Source organism: Macaca thibetana, chromosome 1, assembly GCF_024542745.1.
Source record: "Macaca thibetana thibetana isolate TM-01 chromosome 1, ASM2454274v1, whole genome shotgun sequence".
Classification (NCBI taxonomy): Eukaryota; Metazoa; Chordata; class Mammalia; order Primates; family Cercopithecidae; genus Macaca; species Macaca thibetana.
In genome coordinates, this window is record NC_065578.1 from 42350111 (window position 1) to 42372289 (window position 22179).

At 40.6% G+C, this 22179-nt stretch overlaps 1 protein-coding gene across 3 annotated transcripts in view; it reads left to right on the top strand.

Moving 5' to 3' along the window:
- The window catches only part of CFAP57 (cilia and flagella associated protein 57), a 76230-nt gene that overhangs the window by 4267 nt on the left and 49784 nt on the right, over positions 1 to 22179 (top strand). For all 3 annotated transcript variants that reach the window (XR_007727401.1, XM_050797613.1, XM_050797627.1), the window contains exons 3-9: positions 732 to 1048; positions 2776 to 3062; positions 4333 to 4540; positions 5565 to 5717; positions 16477 to 16616; positions 17392 to 17557; positions 18294 to 18407. Coding sequence is in view for 2 of the 3 variants with exons in the window: in XM_050797613.1 (XP_050653570.1) it covers positions 732 to 1048; positions 2776 to 3062; positions 4333 to 4540; positions 5565 to 5717; positions 16477 to 16616; positions 17392 to 17557; positions 18294 to 18407 (1385 nt within the window). In the remaining variant the exon portion in view is untranslated. The remainder of the gene's footprint in view (positions 1 to 731; positions 1049 to 2775; positions 3063 to 4332; positions 4541 to 5564; positions 5718 to 16476; positions 16617 to 17391; positions 17558 to 18293; positions 18408 to 22179) is intronic.

The window sequence follows — 22179 nt, forward strand, 5'->3', positions numbered from 1 at the left end:
AGGAGGAGTGATGAGCCAGCCACTCAGGGAATAAAGGCCTCTATGGTCTGACCCGATTCCACCCCTTTAGGCCCATCTTTGGTCACCCCATCTCACATGCAGTGCCCCAGCAAACCCACTGCTTGCAGTTCTCGCACTATGCCGTACACTTTGTCACATCCACCCCTTGTCTCAAGCTCTTACTGCCACCTGCCACCCAGCCCCCATCTCACCTCGCCCCTGCCCTCCTTCAGGAAACTTTCCCTGACTTCTCCTCCCACCTCATCCTCAGAGGTGCCTGCCCTAGTCAGTTTCTTTTGGGGACAGAGTCTCCCTGTCTCCCAGGCTGGAGTGCAGTGGCACCATCTCAGCTCACTGCAGTCTCCGCCTCCCAGGTTCAAGCAATTCTCCTGCCTCAGCCTCCTGAGTAGCTGGGATTACAGGTACCTGCCACCACACCCGGCTAATTTTTTTATTTTTAGTAGAGATGAGGTTTCACCATGTTGGGTTGGCTGGTCTCAAACTCTCCATCTCAAGTCATCTGCCTGCCTCGGCCCCCTGAAGTGCCAGGATTACAGGCGTGAGCCACCACGCCTGGCCCCTAGTCATTTTCATAATGCCCAAACACAGCTATGCCAAGGCCGCCTTTATTCTTTCTGTCCACTCCAGTGCCCACTACTGTGCCTGGTTCCTGTTGAATCCTGGTGAAAGTGTGATCTACCCTGATTATTTCCTTTTTCCTCTGTTTGCAGGCTCAGACAAGAGTCAGGGCATGTTGGCCTTGTCCATCAGTCCCAATCGGCGGTATCTCGCTATCTCTGAGACTGTGCAAGAAAAACCTGCCATCACCATTTATGAATTGTCATCCATCCCTTGCCGGAAGCGCAAAGTTCTTAATAATTTTGACTTCCAAGTTCAGAAATTTATTAGCATGGCTTTTTCTCCAGACTCCAAATACCTGTTGGCTCAGACATCACCTCCAGAGTCAAATCTTGTCTACTGGCTGTGGGAAAAACAGAAAGTAATGGCCATTGTTAGAATCGACACTCAGAACAACCCTGTCTACCAGGTACCTAGTAGTGTGACAAGTATCGTGAAAATTATAAAAAATAGAACTACTTTTTATTGAGTGCTGTGTGCCACAGTTCTGATTTCCTCCATGCATTTTTATATTTAGTCTTACAACAACCATATAAGGTATGCACAATCATTATCCCCATTTTACAGATGAGAGAACTGAGGCTCCAAGAGGTTAGGTAATTCACCCAAGATCACAGAGGTAGTGAGTAGCAGAGCTAGGAGTTCCCCAGCTCCAGCTCCTATCTTCTTTACTTTGGCCCAGAACTGCTTTCTGGTCACAGGTTTAGCCCAGAAGTGGATTAATAAAACTTGCTTTCTCTCCCTGGTCCTAGCCTCTTTTTCCAGCAGCGTTGCTGGGCAGTAGGAAGATTTCCGAAATGTGATGTAAAGTGGTAGGTCTTTAGGAAGCTGTTGCTGAAGTTGCAGTTATGTAAGGAGCAGAACCTTCTATTGTGTCTTGAGGGCAAAAGGAAGAAGACCCCTCAGGAACCTGATTGATGGCTTAGGCAAGGGGTCCCAAGGAGGTTTGATATTGGTTCACTCACCCTAGTCTGGGATCTAGCACTCAATTCCACAAGTTCCATGACTCAGTTCTGTTCATGTTCAGGGATTCTAGCTAATCGGCATAGACTCACTTATTCAACCCATAAGATGTTGATGTGTAAACCAGCATATTACAACCAGAACGCTCACATTATTTATCCAGTGTATTCTCTTCCTAGTAGTAGAGAAGTTGCGAGGTGAAATTATAATAGTAATCAGAAAGCTGCTGAGTGATTTTTCCAGAATCAGACCAAAGGCAGGTAGAACCAGAAGAGGATTTCAACCAGGCCACAGTGAGGCCTGATGAAGCACCTCCTGCTCTGACTAAGTAGATTCAGCAACCATTTATTGGATGCCCGTGATGAATCCAGCACTGGGAAAACAGAGATGAAAAAGTCACAGCCCTTCAAGTTGCTCACTCTCTAGCCAGGACAGCAGGTTGACTGCCTATTACTGTACAGGTAGTCCCCAACTTACTATGGTTAAACTTAAAATTTTCATCTTTACAATGGTACAAGAGTGATATGCACTCTGGAGAAAGAGGCCAAGTGATATACTTTCATGATGCTGGGCAGCAGCTGCAGCCACAGCCCCCAGTCAGCCACTCAATCACGAAGGTAACAACCAAGGTACTCTACAGTGTGGTGCTGTGTGGCCACATGGCTTTGCCCATTTTCAGCTTATGATGGGTTTATCAGGACATGATCCCATTGTAACTAGAGGAGCAGGTGTATATTGGGATAAGAGCTGTGGTTGAAGGATGTTCAGTTGGTAGGAGACCACATAGCATCCCCTGACATGTGATTTCTTTCCTCCTGGACAGGGCTATGTAAACCTATCAGACCCTCTTTTTCTGTGTTTCCAGCTGAGCTTTATTCCATTTTGTCGGCACTGGGTGTGGCTCTTGTCAAAAGCTGCTCATTCTGCTCTTTGGCCTTTGTAGATTTCCTAGTTTGACTCCTAGTTTGACTCATATCCCTATAAATATAATGGATAAATATAATGGATTATAGATGTGTCCCCTTATCAAATGCAGCATAAAATTACATGATTTTGTGATGTTTAGGAGATATTCTGAGCAGCCTGAAATAAATATTAACTTGTAAAATGAGAAATAATTCCATCAAGATTAGTTTCATAAATTTTTTTCTTCAATTCTCTCACATTTTACAGGTGAGCTTCAGTCCACAGGATAACACTCAGGTGTGTGTCACTGGAAATGGGATGTTTAAGCTTCTCCGTTTCACTGAGGGAACCCTGAAGCAAACCAATTTTCAGAGGGGAGAACCCCAAAACTATCTAGCCCACACCTGGGTGGCTGATGACAAGATTATTGTTGGCACTGACACAGGCAAACTCTTCCTCTTTGAATCTGGAGATCAGCGTTGGGAGACCAGCATAATGGTCAAAGAACCCACCCGTGACTCAAAGAACCTGGATGTCATCCAGGAATCAGAGAGGTAATGGTGCTTCCTGGGCTGGCACTCCCACATTCATTGTACTAACAGCGTTATATAGAAGACAGCACTCTTTAGAAACCACTCATAACCCCTCTGCCATAAAAGTCAACTATGCCCATTTTCCCTCTTCCTCTCGAAGAGTTTTCATCTATATTTAAGCACAAATTTAACAGTTATAACCATAGGCTAGCTACAGTTCTTTTTATTTTTTATACCTAACCTCATTTTATAAGCATTATAATATGGCTGGTCTTAAACTATAGTTTTAGAAACATATTTTACAGTGACTAATTTAATGAGTTGATTCATGTCCACCAAGCCCTTGCAGTATACAAAAGGCATCTCTTGCTAGATGCTGGGGACACAAGTCCTCACGGAACTTATAATTCAGCAGGAGGCGACAGACCAACAAATGCAAGGAAATGTTTTAGGTAAATCTGACAGAGGATGGGGTAAAGTGCAGTCTCAGGAAGGAGTGGTTATTGACCATGGTAAGAGAGATGCCACATTACCGCTGTGACAACCAGTAAAAATCATATCTCCTGTGGATTGGAATGTACCATTGCATGCACCAAACATTGCTTTAAACACTTCATAAATATTTGATTCTTACCCTATATAGTTCATACTATTATCATGCCCATTTTGTAGACAAGGAAACTGAGGATCAAAGAGGTAATTGGCCTATCCAAGATTATTGCTCTGAGAAGTGGCAGGCTCAGGATTCAAACCCAGATCTCTCGGATGCCAGAACCTGGACCCTCAACCCCAATGACATCCTGTAGATTCTTCTTCCTCAATAACCTTCAATCCACCCATTTTTACTACCATCCCCCCATGCCAATGGCATATCCTCCTTTTTTTTTTTTTTTTTTTTTTTTTTTTTTTTTTTTTGTAATTAGGAGCTTCCTAAAAAGTCCCCATAACCTTCTCCAGGAGCTGCGTTCACAGTCCTTAAGCTCTGGGGTCCAGGCCTCCCAGAAAAAAGCCCAGACTCGTTGGCTTGGCCCAAGCATACCTGCGGCTCTCTTCCTCTACAACCCTTGCCTCTGTCTACTCCATACGCCCCGAGTACTCGCTTGCTTCTGGGCTTGGCCATGTGCAGTTTGTGTACAGTTCCCAAGCCAAAGGGCAGTATTTGGCTATGGAAAAGGGGATCATTGGGTGGTTTCTGTCACACCCAATGACAGCCTTCTTTCTCCTCCCCAGCAGAATTCCATCTCCTCAAGATTGTCTCTGTAAATTGTATATGCTGTTTTTTTGTTTCCAGCCTGATCGAATTTCCACCAATCAGTTCTCCACTCCCTTCCTATGAACAGATGGTGGCGGCCAGTAGCCACAGTCAGCTGTCCATGCCCCAGGTGTTTGCCATTGCAGCCTATTCAAAGGGATTTGCCTGTTCTGCTGGGCCAGGGAGAGTTCTGCTGTTTGAGAAGATGGAAGAAAAGGATTTTTACCGTGAGAGCAGAGAAATCAGGGTAAGGAGGGAAAAAGAAAGAAGCAAAACGGGTCCTATTGGCATTTGTTCCCCAGCAGCAGTTTTCTGAGAAGGCATCTGATGGGGAGGGATAGGGCAGGATTGCTGAGCAGAAATGGTGAAATGGTGACTTGAGATATCTGTCCTGAGAGAGGTTTTAGGATGAGGTGAACAGAGTTAGTTTAAAAATAGGAAAATCGACCAGCATATTGGCTTATGTCTATAATCCCAGCACTTTGGGAGGCCAAGGCGGGTGGGTCTCTTGAACTCAGGAGTTCTAGAACAGCCTGGGCAACATGGTGAAACCCCACCTCTACAAAAAAAAAAAAAAAAAAAAAAAAAAAATGAGGTCGGGAGTTTGAGACCAGCCTGGACGACATGGTGAAACCCTATCTGTGCTAAAAATACAAAAATTAGCCAGGCGTGGCAGTGTGTGCCTATTGTCCCAGCTACTTGGGAGGCTGAGGCAAGAGAATAGCTTGAACCTGGGAGGCAGAGGTTGCAGTGAGCCAGGATCATGCCACTGCACTCTAGCCTGGGTGACAGATTGAAACTCTCTCTCAAAAAAAAAAAAAAAGGTAAACAGGCATGGTGGCATGTGTCTGTAATTCCAGCTAGAATTGCTTGAATCCAGGCAGCAGAGGTTGCAGAGAGCCAAGATTATACCACTGCACTCCAGCCTGGGCGACAGAGCAAGACTCTGTCTCAAAAAAAAAGAAAAAAAAAAAATTTGCCAGGTGTGGTGGTGTGCACCTGTAGTCCCAGTTACTTGGGAGGCTGAGGTGAGAGGATGGTTTGAGCCTGGCAGGTGGAAGTTGCATTGAGCCAAGATCAAGCCACTGTATTCCAGTCTGGGTGACAGAGCCAGACCCTCTCTCAAAAAAAACAAACAAAGAATAGGGGGATCCCAGGAAGCAGCCTGGTCTGGGAGTCTGTAAGCTAAAGTCATCCAAGAAAACTCTGAAAGCCTAAGGCCCACTGACAAGCTGGGGACATTACTGATAGCTGTTTTGCATCTTGAGCAGATTCCTGTGGAGCCGCAGAGCAATGATCCAAGTCAGTCTGACAAACAGGACGTTCTCTGCCTATGCTTCAGCCCCTCAGAGGAAACTCTGGTTGCCAGCACCAGTAAGAACCAACTCTACAGCATCACCATGTCCCTGACAGAAATCAGCAAGGTGAGTCTTCCCAGCAATGGTCCTTCCAGACCAGGACCCGTGTGCCTGGCTGGGGGACTGGTCACCATGTGGGCAAATTTTAATCCAAATAAGTTAGCATAAACTCATGCATCCCCTTCACACAGAGCAAAACAAAATTCTAATTTTAAGATGTTCACATAGAAGCATGCTGATAGACTCAGTGGGACTGTGATTGCTCCAGTAACTTTGGAAGACACATTGGCATTGTCTCAGATTTAAATCCCACATATCCTTTTACCCAGAAATTGCATTTTAAGGCATTTAATCTATTGCTATATTTGCTCGTGTACACAAATGTGTATATATAAAAATGTTTCTTTTTCCTTTTTACTGTTTTGGAATAACAAAGAAAGCTGGTATAAATACACTGCAGACATTACAATAAGAAAAGCACTATTAAAGACAGAGATCATATTGTACTTAAAATGGCTCAGTACCAATAAGATACTACAATTTTAAGTCTGTATGTACCTAATACCATAGATTCAAAATATATAAAGCGAAACTGGACAGAACAACAAGGAAAATAAACCATCTACAATCACAGTAGAAGATTTAACATATCTTTCTCAGTAATGGTGCTTTTTTTTATAACAGCTTAATTGAGTTATGATTCATATACAAATTGCCTATTCAAAGTATACAATTCAGTTGTTTTTAGTATATTCAAAGAGTTATGCAACCATTTATCATAGACAGCCTTCAGACATTTTTATCACCTCAAAAAACTAAAAAGCCATACCCTTTAGCTATTATTATTCCTCCATCCTCCCAATTATCACCCGTCCCCACCCCAGCCCTAGGCCACCGCTTACCTACTTTATGTCTCTATATATAGAATTGCCTGGACATTATTCTGGACATTTCATACAAATGGAATCATAAAACGTGGACTTTTATGACTGGCTTCTTTGACTTAGCATAATGGGTTTTGTTGTTGTTTTGACACAGGGTCTCGCTCTGTTGCCCAGGTGGGAGTACAGTAGTACAATTATGGCTCACTGCAGCCTTGACCTCCTGGGCTCAAGCAATCTTCCCACCTCAGCCTCCCAAGTAGTTAGGACTACAGGTACACACCACCACATCCAGCTAGCTTTTGTGTTTTTAGTAGAGACAGGGTTTTGCCACGTTGCCCAGGCTGGTCTTGAGCTCCTGAGCTTAAGCAGTCCACCCACCTTGTCCTCCCAAAGTGTTGGGATTACAGGAGTGAGCCTCCACACATGGCCAGTTTTCAGTGTTCATCCACGTTGTAGCATGTATCAGTACTTAATTCCTTTTTTATGGCCAAATAATATTTAATTATGTGGATATACTACATTTTATTCACCAAATTTGTATATTTGGATTGTTTCTACCTTTTGGCTTTTATGAATAATGCAACTAGTTTTTATATGGATGGGTTTTCATTTCTCTTCCTAGAAGTGGATTTGCTGAGTCATATGGTAACTTTATGTTCAATTATTTGAGGAACTGTCATACTGTTTTCCAAAGTGACTGGACCATTTTATATTCCCATAAGCAGTATATGAGCATTCTGATTTCTCTATATCCTTGCCAAAACTTGTTATTATCTTTTTTATTATAGCCATCTTAGTGGGTAAGAAGTGGTATCTCATTGTGGTTTTGATTTGCATTTACCTGATGATTAATGATGAACATCTTTTCATGAACATCTTTTCAAAAATTTGTAATTCTTCTTTGAAGAAATGTCTATTCAGATTTTTTGTCCATTTAAAAATTTGAGTCATATGTCTTTTTATTATTGAGTTGTAACAGTTATATATATATTCTAGATATAAGTCCTTTATCAGATATGTGATTTGCAAATACTATGTCCCATTCTGTGGGTTGTCTTTTCACTTTTTTGATGTTGTCCTTTGATGAACAGTTTTCAATTTTGATGAAATCGAAATCGAATTTATCTATTTTTCTTTTGTTGGTTGTGCTTTTCATGTTATATTTAAGAAGCCAATGCGTGAGGTCATGAAGATTTACCCCTATATTTCTTCTAAGAGTTTCATAGTGCTAGCTCTTGCATCCAGGTCTTTAATCCATTTTGAATTCATTTGTGTATATGGGATGGTATAGGGGTCCAACTTCATTCTTTGGCATGTAGATATCCAGTTGTCACAGCGTCATTTGTTGAAAAGGTTAGTCTTTCTCCATTGAGTAGTCTTGGCATCTTGTTGGAAATCAGTTGACACATGGGTTTGTTTCAGGACTCCCAATTCTGTTCCGTTGATCTAGCTGTCTGTCTTTATGCCAGTACCACACTGTCTTGATTACTGCTGCTTTGTAGCAAGTTTTAAAATTGGGAATTGTGAATCTTGCAACTTTAGTCTTCTTTATCAAGATTGTTTTGGGTAGTCTGTGTCCCTTGCAATTCTATATGGATTTTACAGTCAGCTTTTCAATTTCTACAAGAAGCCATCTGGGATCCTCATAGGGACTGCACTGAATTTATAGATCAATGTGAGTACTGTTGCCATCTTAACAGTATTAAGCCTTCCAATTCTTGAGCATTAGATATTTTCCATTTATTTAGGTTGTCTTTAATTTGTTTCAAAAATGTTTTATAGTTTTCAGAATATAACTTTTGCACTTCTTTTGTTAAATATTTCTGAAAAATTTTCTTCTTTTTGATGCTATTGTAAATTGAATTATTTTCTTAACTTCATTTTTGGATTGTTCATTCCAAGTGTATAGAAATACAATTAATTTTTGCATACTGATCTTGTCTCCTGCAACCTTGCCAAACTCACTTATTAGTTCCAATAGTTTTTGTATTGGGTTATTCTGGCATTGCTATAAACGAATACCTGAGACTGAGTAATTTATAAAGAAAGAAAGTTTAATTGGCTCATGGTTCTGCAGGGTGTACAGGAAGCGTGATGCTGGCATCTGCTTCTGGTAAGGGTTCAAAAAGCTTACAATCGTGGTGGAAGATGAAGGGGTAGTAGGCGCATCACATGGTGAGAGCAGGAGCAAGAGAGGGAGGTGAGAGATGCCACACACTGTTAAACAACCAGATCTCTCATGAACTCACTCATCACCAAGGGGATGTCACTAAACCATTCATGAGGGATATGCCCCAATGATCCAAGCACCTCCCACCAGGTCCCACCTTCAACACTGGGGATTACATTTCAACATGAGATTTGGAGGAGACAAATATCCAAATTTTATCAGTGTTTTTAGTGAATTCCTTAGGATTTTCTATATATAAGATCATGACATCTGCAATAGGGTAGTTTTAGCCTTCCTTTCCAAACTGTGAATGCCTGTAACTTATTTTCCTTGCCTAATTGCCATGGCTAGAACCTCTAGTCTCATGTCAAACATAAGGGATGGGAGCAGATCCTTGTCTTATTCCTAATCCTAGGGAGAAAGCATCCAGTCTTTTTTTTTTTTTTTTTTTTTTGTGAAGGAGTCTCACTCTGTCATCCAGGCTTGAGTGCAGTGGCGTGATCTCAGCTCACTGCAAGCTCCACCTCCCAGGTTCACGCCATTCTCTTGCCTCAGCCTCCCAAGTAGCTGGCATTACAGGCACCCACCACCATGCCCAGCTAATTTTTTGTATTTTTAGTAGAGAAGGGGTTTCACTGTGTTAGCCAGGATAGTCTCAATCTCCTGACCTCGTAATCCACCCACCTCAGCCTCCCAAAGTGCTGGGATTACAGGCGTGAGCCACCACGCCCGGCTGCATCCAGTCTTTAACGATTAAGTTTGATACTGTCTGTAGGTTTTTTTGAAGATACTGTTTATCAGGCTGAAAAAGTTCCCTTCTATTCCTAGTTTGTTGAATGTTTTTATCATGAATGGCTGTAGGATTTTGTCAGATTTTTTTCTCTGTATCTATTGAGATGATTGTGTGAGTTTTTGTTTTTACTCTATTAATATAGTATATTATACTAAGTGATTTTCAGATGTTAAACCGCCCTTGCATTCCTGGGATAAAATCCACTTGGCCATAGTATATAGTCATTTTCACGTTAGAATATTCAATTTACTAGTATTTTGTTGAGGATTTTTGTATCTATAAGAAATAGTGATCTATAGTTTTCTTGCAATGTCTTTGACTGCTATTGTATCAGGGCCTCAAAGAATGAGTTGGGAAGTGTTCCAGCCTCTTCTGATTTTTTGAAGTGTTTGTGAAGAATTGGTATTAATTCTTCTTTAAGTGTTTGGTAGAATTCACCAGTGAAGTCATCTGGGCCTGGGCTTTTCTTTGTGGGAAGTTTCTTTTTCTAATGAATCTCATTACCTATTTTCATCTATTTAGATTGTCTATTTCTTCTTGAGCCAGTTTCATTTTTTGTATCATTCTAGGGATTTGTATATTTAAGTTGTCTAATTTAGTCACATATAATTGTTCCTAGTATTCCTTTATGATCCTTTTTATTTCTGTAAGCTTAATAGTAATATTCCCTCTTTCATTTCTGATTACATTAATATGATTTTCCTTCCCTCTGTCCCCTCCCCTCCTTTTTTTTTTTTTTTTCTGGTCTCTTTAAAGAATCAGCTTTCTGTTTCATTGATTTTTCTCTATTGCTTTGCTATTCTCTATTTCATTAATGTTCACTCTAATCTTTACTGTTTCCTTCCTTTGGCTTGCTTTAGGTTTAGGTTGCTCTTTTTTTTTTTTTCCCAGTGCCTTAAGGTGGAAGATTAGGTTATTTATTTGAGATCTTTCTTTTTTGAAAGTGTAGGTATTTGCAGCCAGAAAAAAATTCCTCTTAATATTGCTTACCATAAATTTTGGTATGTTATGTCTTTATTTTCGTTCATCTTGAATATTTTGGAATTTCTCTTTTGATTTCTTTTTGATCCATTGGTTTTAGGAATGTGTTGTTAAATTTCTGCTTATTTGTGAGTTTCTCAGTTAATTTCTGTTTCTGTTATTATTAATTTAATTCCACTGTGCTTAGAGAATATATTTTGTATTATTTCTGTTCTTTTACATTTATTAAGGTTTGTTTGGCTGGGCGCGGTGGCTCAAGCCTGTAATCCCAGCACTTTGGGAGGCCGAGACGGGCGGATCACGAGGTCAGGAGATCAAGACCATCCTGGCTAACACGGTGAAACCCCATCTCTACTAAAAAATACAAAAAACTAGCCGGGCGAGGTGGCGGGTGCCTGTAGTCCCAGCTACTCAGGAGGCTGAGGCAGGAGAATGGCGTAAACCCGGGAGGCGGAGCTTGCAGTGAGCTGAGATCCAGCCACTGCACTCCAGCCTGGGCGACAGAGCGAGACTCCATCTCAAAAAAAAAAAAAAAGAAAAAAAAGGTTTGTTTTTGGTCTGGCGTATAATCTATTTTGGAGACTGCTCTTTATGCACTTGAGAAGAATGTACATTCTGTTATTATTGAGTTGGGTGTTCTATATACGTTTGTTAGGTCTGATTGGTTTTTAGTGTTGTTCAAGTCTTCTGTTTCTTGTTATCTTCTGCCTGTTTGTCTTGATTGTTTTTGAAAGTGGTGTATTGCATGGGCAGCTGCGATGGCTCATGCCTGTAATCCCAGCACTTTGGGAGGCCGAGGTCGGTGGAACACCTGCGGTCAGGAGTTCACAGCCAGCCTGACCAACATGGAGAAATCCCGTCTCTACTAAAAAAAATACAAAATTAGCCAGGCTTGGTGGTGCATGTCTGTAATTGGGAGGCTGAGGCAGGAGAATCACTTGAACCCGGGAGGCGGAGGTTGCAGTGAACCGAGATCATGCCATTGCACTCCATCCTGGGCAATGAGAGTGAAACTCCATCTCAAAAAAAAAAAAAAAAAAAAAAAAAAAAAAAAAAAAGGCCAGGTGTGGTGGCTCACACCTGTAATCCCAGCACTTTGGGAGGCTGAGGCAGGCGGATCATCTAAGGTCGGGAGATCGAGAACAGCCTGACCAACATGGTGAAACCCTGTCTCTACTAAAAATACAAAAAAATTAGCTGGGAGTGGTGGCACATGCCTGTAATCCCAGCTACTCGGGAGGCTAGGGCAGGAGAATTGCTGGAACACGGGAGGCAGAGGTTGTGGTGAGCCGAGATCGTGCCATTGCACTCCAGCCTGAGCAGCAAGAGCAAAACTCCATCTCAAAAAAAAAAAAAAAAAAAAAAAAAAAAAAACAAAGTGGTATATTGCAATCTTCAACTCTTATTGTTGAGCTATTTTCCTCTTCATTCTTGACAATTTTTACTTTATGCATTTGGGTGCTCTATTTTTATATACACATATCTTTACAATTAATATATTTTCCTGATGGGTTGACGATTTTTGCATTATAAAATATGTCTCTATTTCTAGTAACATTTTCTATTTAGAAGCCTATTTTGCCTGATCTTACTATAGCCACTCCAGCACTTTTGTTGTTGCTGTTTGTATGGTATATCTTTTTTCATCCTTTTACTCTCAATATATTTGTATCTTCGATTTCGAACTGTGTCTTATAAACATCATATAATTTAATCTTTTTTTATTCAGTCTGACAATCTCTGACTTTTGATTGGATTGTTTAATCAATTCACATTTAATGTTATTACTGGCATAGTTGAATTTATGTCTACCATTTTACCTTTTTTTGTGTGTGTATCATGGGATTTTTGTTCTTCTATTCTTCTCTATGCCTTCTTTCACATTAAGTAAAATTTTAATGTAGTATTTTAGTATCTTTATTTTTCCCTATATACTTTTAATTATTTCTTAGGGCTTACCATACACATTTTAACTCATTATAGTCAAATTCAATTTGATTCAATTTCATACTAACTTAATGCTAGTAACATATAGAAATGTTACTGCCATATAGCTACATTCCCTTTCCCCTTTTTAATAGTATTATTGTTATACATACTACATCTATGAGTGTTACAAACCCCAATAATATATTCTTATAATTATTACCTTATATAATTGTATATCTTTTAAAGAAGCTGAGGTCAGAATGGGGAGCAATTATATATTTATAGTCTTTTTATGTTAACCTTTACTATCATTTCTGGTTCTCTTCATTTGTTCCTTGAGCTTCAGTTACCATTGAAGTCATTTCTTTAATCCAATACACATTTGTTCCCACTCATCATTTGTGTGCCACTACTGGGAAATATATTACATTTCTATATGTTATAGGCACAACAGTATATTATATGCATATTGTTTCATATAATTGCTTTTTAAATCAGCTAAAAGATGATGAAATATATATTTATATTGTCTTTTATAATTACCTTTACCAGTGCTCTTTGTTTTGTGTGGATTTGAATTACTATCTGGAGTAACTTGCTGTCAACCTGAAGGATTTCCTTTAGTATTTCATGTAAGTCAAATCTGCTAGCAACATATTTTTTCAGTTTTTGTTGGCAATGTTTTTATTTCACCTTCAGTTCTAAAAGATAGCTTTGCTGAGTTTTTGTTTGACAGCTTTTTCTTTAAGCACTTTGAACATGTTATCCCATTCTCTTCTGGCTTCCATTGTCATTGCTGAGATATCTGCTATTAATCTTATTGGGACCCTTTTGTAAGTGATCAGTCATTTTTCTATCGATGCTTTCAAAATTTTCTTCTCATCTTCAGCTTTCATTATTTTTACCAAAATGTGTCTGTTTGTGGATCTCTTTGTGTTTTTCCTACTTGGAGTTCATTGAGCTTCCTATATGTGTACATTGATGTTTCCCAATAAATTTGTAATATTTTCAGCAATTATTTATGAAAATTTTTTTTCTGTTCCTTTCTCTTTCTCCTCTCCTTCTAGCATTCACCTTATGCATTAGTTGGTGTGCTTAATGGTGTCCCACATTTTTCTGAGGCTCTGTAAATTTGTAATTCTTTTTCCTCTCTGTTCTTCAAATTGCTTAATTTTTATTGATTTATAAAGTTCACTGATTCTTCTGCGAGTTCAGATCTATTATTGAGCACCTCTAGTGGATTTTTCACTTCAGTTATTGTACTTTTTAACTCTAGAATTTCTATTTTCTTACAGTCTATCCCTATATTGATGGGATCCTTTTATTCTTCTCTATTTGATGCATATCATTTCTATCTTTACTTCTTTAGTCATGGTTTCCTTTAGTTTTTTGGACACACTTGGAATGGCTAATTTCAAGCCTTTGGGTGCTGCCATAAGGAATTTTGTTGCCTGTGAACAGAAAAATGCAAATTAATACAACTCTGAGATGCTTCTTTATAAGAAGTTTCATTATTATATTGTCAAAAATTAAAAATCCAGTTATTACCAGAGATTTCTGAGGACAGGGGAGAATGATAATCCTAATATGGCAATGATGGGAGTGTAAACTGATACACCCATTCTAGCAAGGAATCTGATAGTTCTTGGTCAAATAGAGAATGGATGTACCTTGTTATCCAGTAGTCTGCACTGGATACATACCAGGAATCTGATCCTACAGAGCCATTAAAGAACATGCACAGGCCGGGCGTGGTGGCTCATGCCTGCAATCCCAGCACTTTGGGAGTCTGAGGCGGGTGGATCACGAGGTCAAGAGATCGAGACCATTCTGGCCAACATGGTAAAACCCCGTCTCTACTAAAAATACAAAAATTAACTGGGCATGGTGGTGCGTGCCTGTAGTCCCAGCTACTCGAGAGGCTGAGACAGGAGAATCACTTGAATCTGAGAGGCAGAGGTTGCAGTGAGCCGAGATCACGCCACTGCACTCCAGCCTGGCGGTCAGAGCGAGACTCCATCTCAAAAGAAAAAAAAAAAAAAAAAAGAACATGGACAAAGATATTCACCATAGTGTTTGTAGCAATGGAGAGTTGAAGACAATCCACATGTTCATCCCTAGTGGTAATGGAGAAGTAAAGTAGCTAGATGTATATTGTAGAATATCAAACATCAGTTAGAAGCAAATGATACACACTGCAACATAGATGATTCCTCAAAAATATCATGTTGAGAAAAAAGTAAAAGTACAGAGTGAGATCTGAAGCACAATGTCATTTATAGAAATATTAAACACATCTATATATAATCAATGACATACATAAAAATCATTTGTTGGTGCCTACTTATCATAGGGAGGAACAGAAGTAAAAATTGAGGAAGAAAGGAGTGAAATAAAATTTGTCTTACATGAATTTATGATGAATCTCTGCAAGTCTGCTTCTGAGATGCAAAACGAAAACAAAGATACAGAAATCAAGGAAATACAAGATAATGTCATCAGACGAGATTTAGAATTGGAAGAAAAAGGTTGGAATGTTTGAAAAGAGAGAATAAATAGTATGAAATACTTATCTTGGTTATTTAGAAAGTGAATGTATGGAAAAATATGGTAGAGTTACCAAGCAGGGTTAAATGCCCACTGAAGGTTTGTGATCATGCATTCACAGTGAAACCAGTAAGCCCACTAGTGTGATTCCCCATCATTACATGACTCCTCAGGCAGAGGAGGAAGCAAGAGCATTGCTTTTGTTTTTAAGACAAGAGAGATTTGAGTGTGTAAAAGCTAATAGGAATGTGCTCATAGAGACAGGCAGGTCGAAGATATTGGAGAAAGAAAGGGTAACAGATGGAGAAGAATAACAATAACCTGTGCCTGCCCACCCAGCATAGCATCTCTTTCTCTGAGATAGTAGGGTCTACAGCCATAACACCCTGAATGTACCTGATCTTGTCTGATCTCAGAAGCTAAGCAGGGTCGGGCCTGGTTAGTACTTGGATGGGACATACTAGGGTAGGATAGAGTGGATGCAGATAAATTTATAAGTGGCAGAGGGGCAGAATTTGCAAAAAAAAAAAAATCCATTTCAGCCTTTGTCTTAGCTTGTGAACAGACCTAAATATGTACATCTCATTAAATTTCCCAACGATCACTCCTCATTCAGGTGTTCCAGAAACAATGCCTCTGATGACAGACATCTGTAACCTACATAACCAGTGCAGTAGGATGCATTTCAATTTAAAATCATCCATCCAACTCTCATTTGCTACTGGTGATAATTAGTACAGTCTCTCCAGAGAGAAAATTACTTATCCAGATCCTTAAAAATCATTCATACAATTTTTCTCAGTATTCCACTTCTAGAAATGTATGCTAAGGAAATAATCAGAGAGATACACAAAGACTTGTACAAAGATATTTAGTCTAGTGTTATTCCTATAATAAATAACAAAAATTGGAAGCCACTTAAATGTTCCTACAGCAGAGGAAGGGTTAAATTAAATTCAAAGATATCCATTGAAGAAAATATTTTATTGCCATTAAAATAATGTTTAAAAATAATATTGGCTCGGCCGAGCGTGGTGGCTCATGCCTGTAAACCCAGCACTTTGGGAGGCCAAGGCAGGCAGATCACGAGGTCAGGCGATCGAGACCATCCTGGCTAACACAGTGAAGCCCTGTCTCTACTAAAAATACAAGAAATAAAAATAAAAATAAAGAAAATTAGCCGGGCACGGTGGCAGATGCCTGTAGTCCCAGCTGCTCGGAAGGCTGAGGCAGGAGAATGGCGTGAACCCAGGAGGCGGAGTTTGCAGTGAGCTGAGATTGCACCACTGTACTCCAGCCTGGGGGACAGAGCAAGACTCTGTCTCAAAAATAAAATAAAATAAAATAAAATAAAATAATAATATTGGCTCAGGAAAATATGCATAATATTCAAACAGTTTAGCCGCAGCCTAATTTCTGTGCACCCAGGCTAATTAATGTTCTTGGGAACTAATTAGAGCTGACATGTACAGCCAGCCTTTTGCTTACTCTGCGGGATCTTGTTCTGTATGATTTCTCTAGGGGGAGCCTGCTCACTTTGAGTATTTGATGTATCCATTGCACTCAGCACCCATCACCGGTCTAGCTACCTGCATCCGCAAACCCCTCATAGCCACCTGTTCTCTGGATCGATCCATCCGCATTTGGAATTATGAAACAAAGTAAGGAATGAAAGACTTGCCTACTTTAGTATGCAAGACTCCAGTTTTTAATTTGTTTATGTGTATTATTTTAATTACAGTGTTTCAAACTTTAATTACTTAGAAGCTTTCAGTTGGAAAAGATTTTTTAAAAATCAAGTCAGTCAGCCTACCTGTTTCTCACTCTTGCATGGGCTAGAAAACTACTTTGTGGTTTACTTAATGCTTACCACATGCCAGACACTGGGGACATGAAGATATGAAGATGACACCCCAGTCTCTCACCTTCTTACATAAACTCCTGTGTCCCTCCAGCTCTCCTATCCCCTTGTTTCCCACAGGAACTGCTCTTTGCTTCAGGGAGCTCTCCAGACCCTTTCTTCCTCCTCTTTCTCCCAGGACATCACTATCCCAACCCAGATTTTACCTTCTGGCACAGCTTCCCTGGGAAGCTCCGACCCTAGTTGGACTCCCACTCCCCACTGTTTTCTTTGTTCTTGTGTACAACTTCTGGGGCTTCTAGGGAAAAAATACTTGGACAATACTCATGAATTTTGGAATCTAAACAGCTATGTCTTCAGCATTGCTAGACCACACTTTGACCAATCTCCTTATCTACCATGCTCCATGCTGGACATTATACCCTCATAACCAAAATCTAGAAAAGAGAGGAACCAACAATTGCAAATAGTAGTATATCTCAAATACTATCATAACAACATATATCAGATACAGTGGATGACTGGAGGGATTTAGTGAGCTAGGCTTACAATTCAGTGATTGATCTTTTTCACAGCACTCTGGAACTATTCAAGGAATACCAAGAAGAGGCATATTCTATCAGCCTTCATCCATCTGGACACTTCATTGTAGTAGGGTTTGCTGACAAACTACGCCTCATGAATCTACTCATTGATGATATACGTTCTTTCAAAGAATACTCTGTTAGAGGATGCAGAGAGGTAAAAAACTGCTGAAGACAAAAGTCCAGTTTCTTAGAAAGCCACGGCTGAAATATCAGGAACTAACATGGTCTGGGGAGGTGGGACCAAAATCTGTCTTGGAGAACTATAGTGGCTTAAAAAAAGTGGGGAGGGGGAAATCCAGTTCTTTTCCCAGCAACCTTATTGAGTATATGCTTCCATCCCCATTTTCTTATGTCCACCAGACTATTTCATTGAACCTAAAACCTTGTGAGATCCCCGCTATGATAAGTCTTGTCTGTAATGGTGGAGTATTAGCAAATATTTTAAAAGAAAAGTAATCTCAGAATCAGAGTCATAGCTAGGAAGGTGAGGTTGGAGACAGGAGCCACGGAAAAATAAGCATCGATGGTGAGAGGCAGGAAAGAGCTCATCAGCTTTCCCCAAGGTGACTTGTACAAACAAGGCAATGATTTCAGGAATTACTTCCCCCGCTCTAAAACGTGCTTCTACAGGCAGAATGACTGCTTGTGGTCCCAACGGCTTCATGATTTGTGGGCCTGGCAGTGTCAGCATCTGGCCACTATGAGTCACAGGAATAGTGAAAGTGTCTGAAAATGTCAGCGACTCCTCAATCTCGTCTGCACCTTACCCCCACTCCCACCCTCACATGTAGTTTCAGTCCGAACTCTTGGGAAAATCACCTCTTGACTGTAACCTCTAATTAGACTGCTCGCTTCCTGCTTGCTTGCTCTCTTGCTGTCTTTCCCTGTAGTGTTCCTTTAGCAACGGAGGTCACCTGTTTGCTGCAGTCAATGGAAATGTGATTCACGTTTACACCACCACGAACCTAGAGAACATCTCAAGCCTGAAAGGACACACAGGGAAGGTGAGTGAGTGAACGGTCTCCAGGGAAACAAGGGGCACAGAGCCAAGCATGCCGCCAGCCAGTGGGATGCAGGTGAACAAAAGAGAGGTGGTTCCTTTCCTCATGGGTTCACTGTCTACTTGGGGAAAGACACAATAAAACAAATGCACAGACAAATGTAATTACTAATTGCAGTTCCACTGAAAGAAAAACATGGTGTTGTTATGAGAGAAATAATGAAGGGGGCGGCATAATTTAGGTGGCTGTATTTGCAAAGGCTTGGTCCTATAAAAGTGAGTAGGAATTAATCAGACAGAACTGGTGGGGATAATCATTGCGGATAGGGATCCAAAGGCCAGAGATGGGAGATTCATGGGGTGTCAGAGGACATGAAAGTCTGTGGACCTGGAATGTGGTGCCAGGATAAACCATGGGGTAAAGATGGGCTGAGATTGGAGAGGTCACAAGGGCCCAAATGCATGGAAACTTGTAGGCTTTGTAAGGATTTATCCTTCTTATTCCTTGAAATCATTGAAGACTTTCAGGGCAGAGAATAATATGACTAGATTTGCATTTTGAAGGATTACTTTGGCTGCAGAGTGAAGACTGTTGAAGGGGGCGAGGGTAGAAATGGTAAGGAGGCTACTGTGGATATCTACACCATAGATAATAGTGGTGGTGGTACAGTTAGGGAGAAGTGGATGGATTCAGATGATTTTAGAAAGTAAAGTCATGGGCTCATGCCTATAGTCTAAGCACTTTGGGAAACTGATGCAGGAGGATCGCTTGCACTCAGGAGTTCGAGACCAACCTGGGCAGCATAGGGAGACCCTGTGTCTACAAAAAGTAAAAAATATTTGCCAGGTGTGATGGCACACACCTGTGGTCCCAGTTACTTGGGAGGCTGAGGCGGGAGGATCACTTGGGCCCAGGAAGTCAAGGCTGCAGTGAGCCATGATCACACCACTGCACTCCAGCCTGGCTGACAGAGTAAGACCCTGTCTGAAAAAAAAAAAAAAAAAAAGAAGGAAGGAAGGAAGGAGAAAAAGAAAAAAGAAAGTAAAATCACTAGGTCCTAGAGTAGTAGATTAGATGTGAGACATGATTAAGAGGAAGAGGCATGGAGAGGGTAAGAAGAAGTCAGCAGATGAATTTGGAGAGAAGAGGCCATTGGAAAAGAGAGGCATTCTAGGCAGAAGGACTTGTTGGAGATGATGAAATGGAGGTATGAAATGGAGGTGCTCGTTGGTTCATATGGCTGGAACACTGGACACATTTGAGCGATGATAAAGAGGTAGTAGGAAAGGTTGGCTGCATCGTAGAAGGTAGTGTATGCCATGCCAAGGAATTGGACTTTAGTCTTTCAGTGACAAGAAACAAGGGAAAGGATTTAAGCAAGAAAGTAATGGGATCAGAAAGGTAACTCTCTAAACAGTGTTGAGGAAGGATTAGAGTGGAAGGAAATTGGAGTGATGGAGAGCAGCTAGGATGTGAAGGTGAAAGTTGGGTTAGGAACTAAACCATGACTTTAGTAGCGGAGGCAAAGAGAAGAAAGAGATGAAGTTCCATTTCGGCCATGTTATATTTCATGTGCCCAGAAGTGTGATGTATGTGTGTGGAGGTCAGGAAAGAAGTCAGGGCTGAATATGAAGATTCGGGGAATTAGAAAGTAGAGGAAGTCAGAGGCATAGATTAGATCACCAAGGGCCTATGTGGAATCTGAGAAGAATATTGGACAGGATAGGGGAGACCAACGTTTAAGAGACTGGTGAAAGAAGAGGAGCCAATGAAAGACTGAAAATAAAGATACGAAGAGAACTCGGAATCAATAATTGTCTCAAAGAAGCCAAGGAACCAAACAATTTCTGAAAGGTTGAAGTGGTCAGTGGTACTAGATGTCAGAGGGAGGTCATGTAAAGTCCAAAACTGACTATTGACTTTAGCAAATAACAGGTCATTGGAAGGAAAAGTAAAAATTTGTGGAAAGTGAAAGTGCTATGTAAACACAAGCATTTTTGTTTGTTTTTGAGACAGAGACTCACTCTGTCACCTAGGCTGGAATGCAGTGGCGCAATCTCGACTTACTGCAACCTCCACCTCCTGAGTTCAAGCGATTCTCCTGCCTTAGCCTCCTAAGTAACACAAGCTCTTTTTTTGAGACAGAGTTTCACTCTTGTTGCCCAGGCTGGAATGCAATGGCGCAATCTCAGTTCACTGCAACCTCCGCCTCCCGGGTTCAAGCGATTCTCCTGCCTCAGCCTCCTGAGTAGCTGAGATTACAGGCATGCACCACCACGCCCGGCTAATTTTGTATTTTTAGTAGAGACAGGGTTTCTCCATGTTGAACTACCAACCTCAGGTGGTCTGCCCACCTCGGCATGAAGGACTTTCTTTACTATTTCCTGGAAGGCAGATCTTCTAGTAAAAAAAAAAAAAATGTTTTTATTTATCTGAGAATATCTTTATGTTCATGTTTATCTTCATGTTTATCTTTATGTTCATGTTTATCTCACTTCCGTGAGTGACACTTGAGGTGTATGTGCGCACGTGCGTACGTGTGTGTATGTGCAGGTGTATAAGCCCCTGATCTTTTTGGCTTGCCCTTCATGGCTTGGATCTTTCATTCTATGAGCAAACTGGGTCAGGAATCATTGGGGCATAGTTATTCTCAGTATGCTGAGCTTGGAGTGGAGCTTCTTCCAACAAGTGAGAATGGGCTGGGGGGAAGAGAGTCTGAACCCTCTCGGCCACACCTGCTTGGAATAGAGTTTCTGCAACATGGGGCTGGGGTAAGAATAAGAAATCCCAGCAGTTTCCCTTTCTAGACTTAAATCATAGCCCAAGTACTGAAAGTAAGAAAAAAAACCTTACATCCAGCAAAACTGTATTTTTATATTTTAAACATGAAGATAAACTCCTACTGCTTCTGGCCTCCTTTGTTTCTGAGATAAGTTAGATACTATGTGATTAATCATTTTTCTCTTATGGCTTTCTATATACATATATATACATATATTAGATGGAGTCTTGCTCTGTCATCAGGCTGGAGTGTGCAGTGGCACCATCTCAGCTCACTGCAACCTCCGCCTCCCAGGTTCAAACGATTTTCCTGCCTCAGCCTCCCGAGTAGCTGAGACTACAGTTGTGCACCACCATGCCCAGCTAATTTTTGTATTTTTAGTAGAGACGGGGTTTCACCATATTGGCCAGGATGGTCTCGATCTCTTGACCTCATGATCCACCTGCCTTGGCCTCCCAAAGTGCTGGAATTACAGGTGTGAGCCACTGCACCCGACCAGCTTTCAAGATTTTCTTATCTTTGGCTTTCAACATTTTGTTTTTGATGTGTCTGGATCTAGATTTCTTTCCATTTGTCCTACTTGGAGTTTATTGTACTTCTTGGATGTGTAGGTTAATGTTTTTCAACAAATTTGAGATTTTTCAGCATTATTTATTTGAGTATTTGTTGTTTTTCTCTCTTCTCCTAGTGCTCTCATTACAGTACACATATGTGGGTGCATTTAGTGGCTGCCCACATTTCTCTGAAACTCTGCTAATGTTAATTTTTCTTAATTAGTATTTCTCTCTGTTCTTCCAATTGCACAATCTCTATTGAGCTATTTCAATTTTGCCAGCTTAAATCTACTGTTGAGCCCTTCTAGTGAATTTTTTGTTTTGGTTATTGTACTTTTTAACTCCAGAATTTCCATTTGATTTTTAAAATAATTTCTGTCTTCTTATTATATTCTCTATTTGATGAGGCTTGTCATCCTACCTTCCTTTAATTATTTAA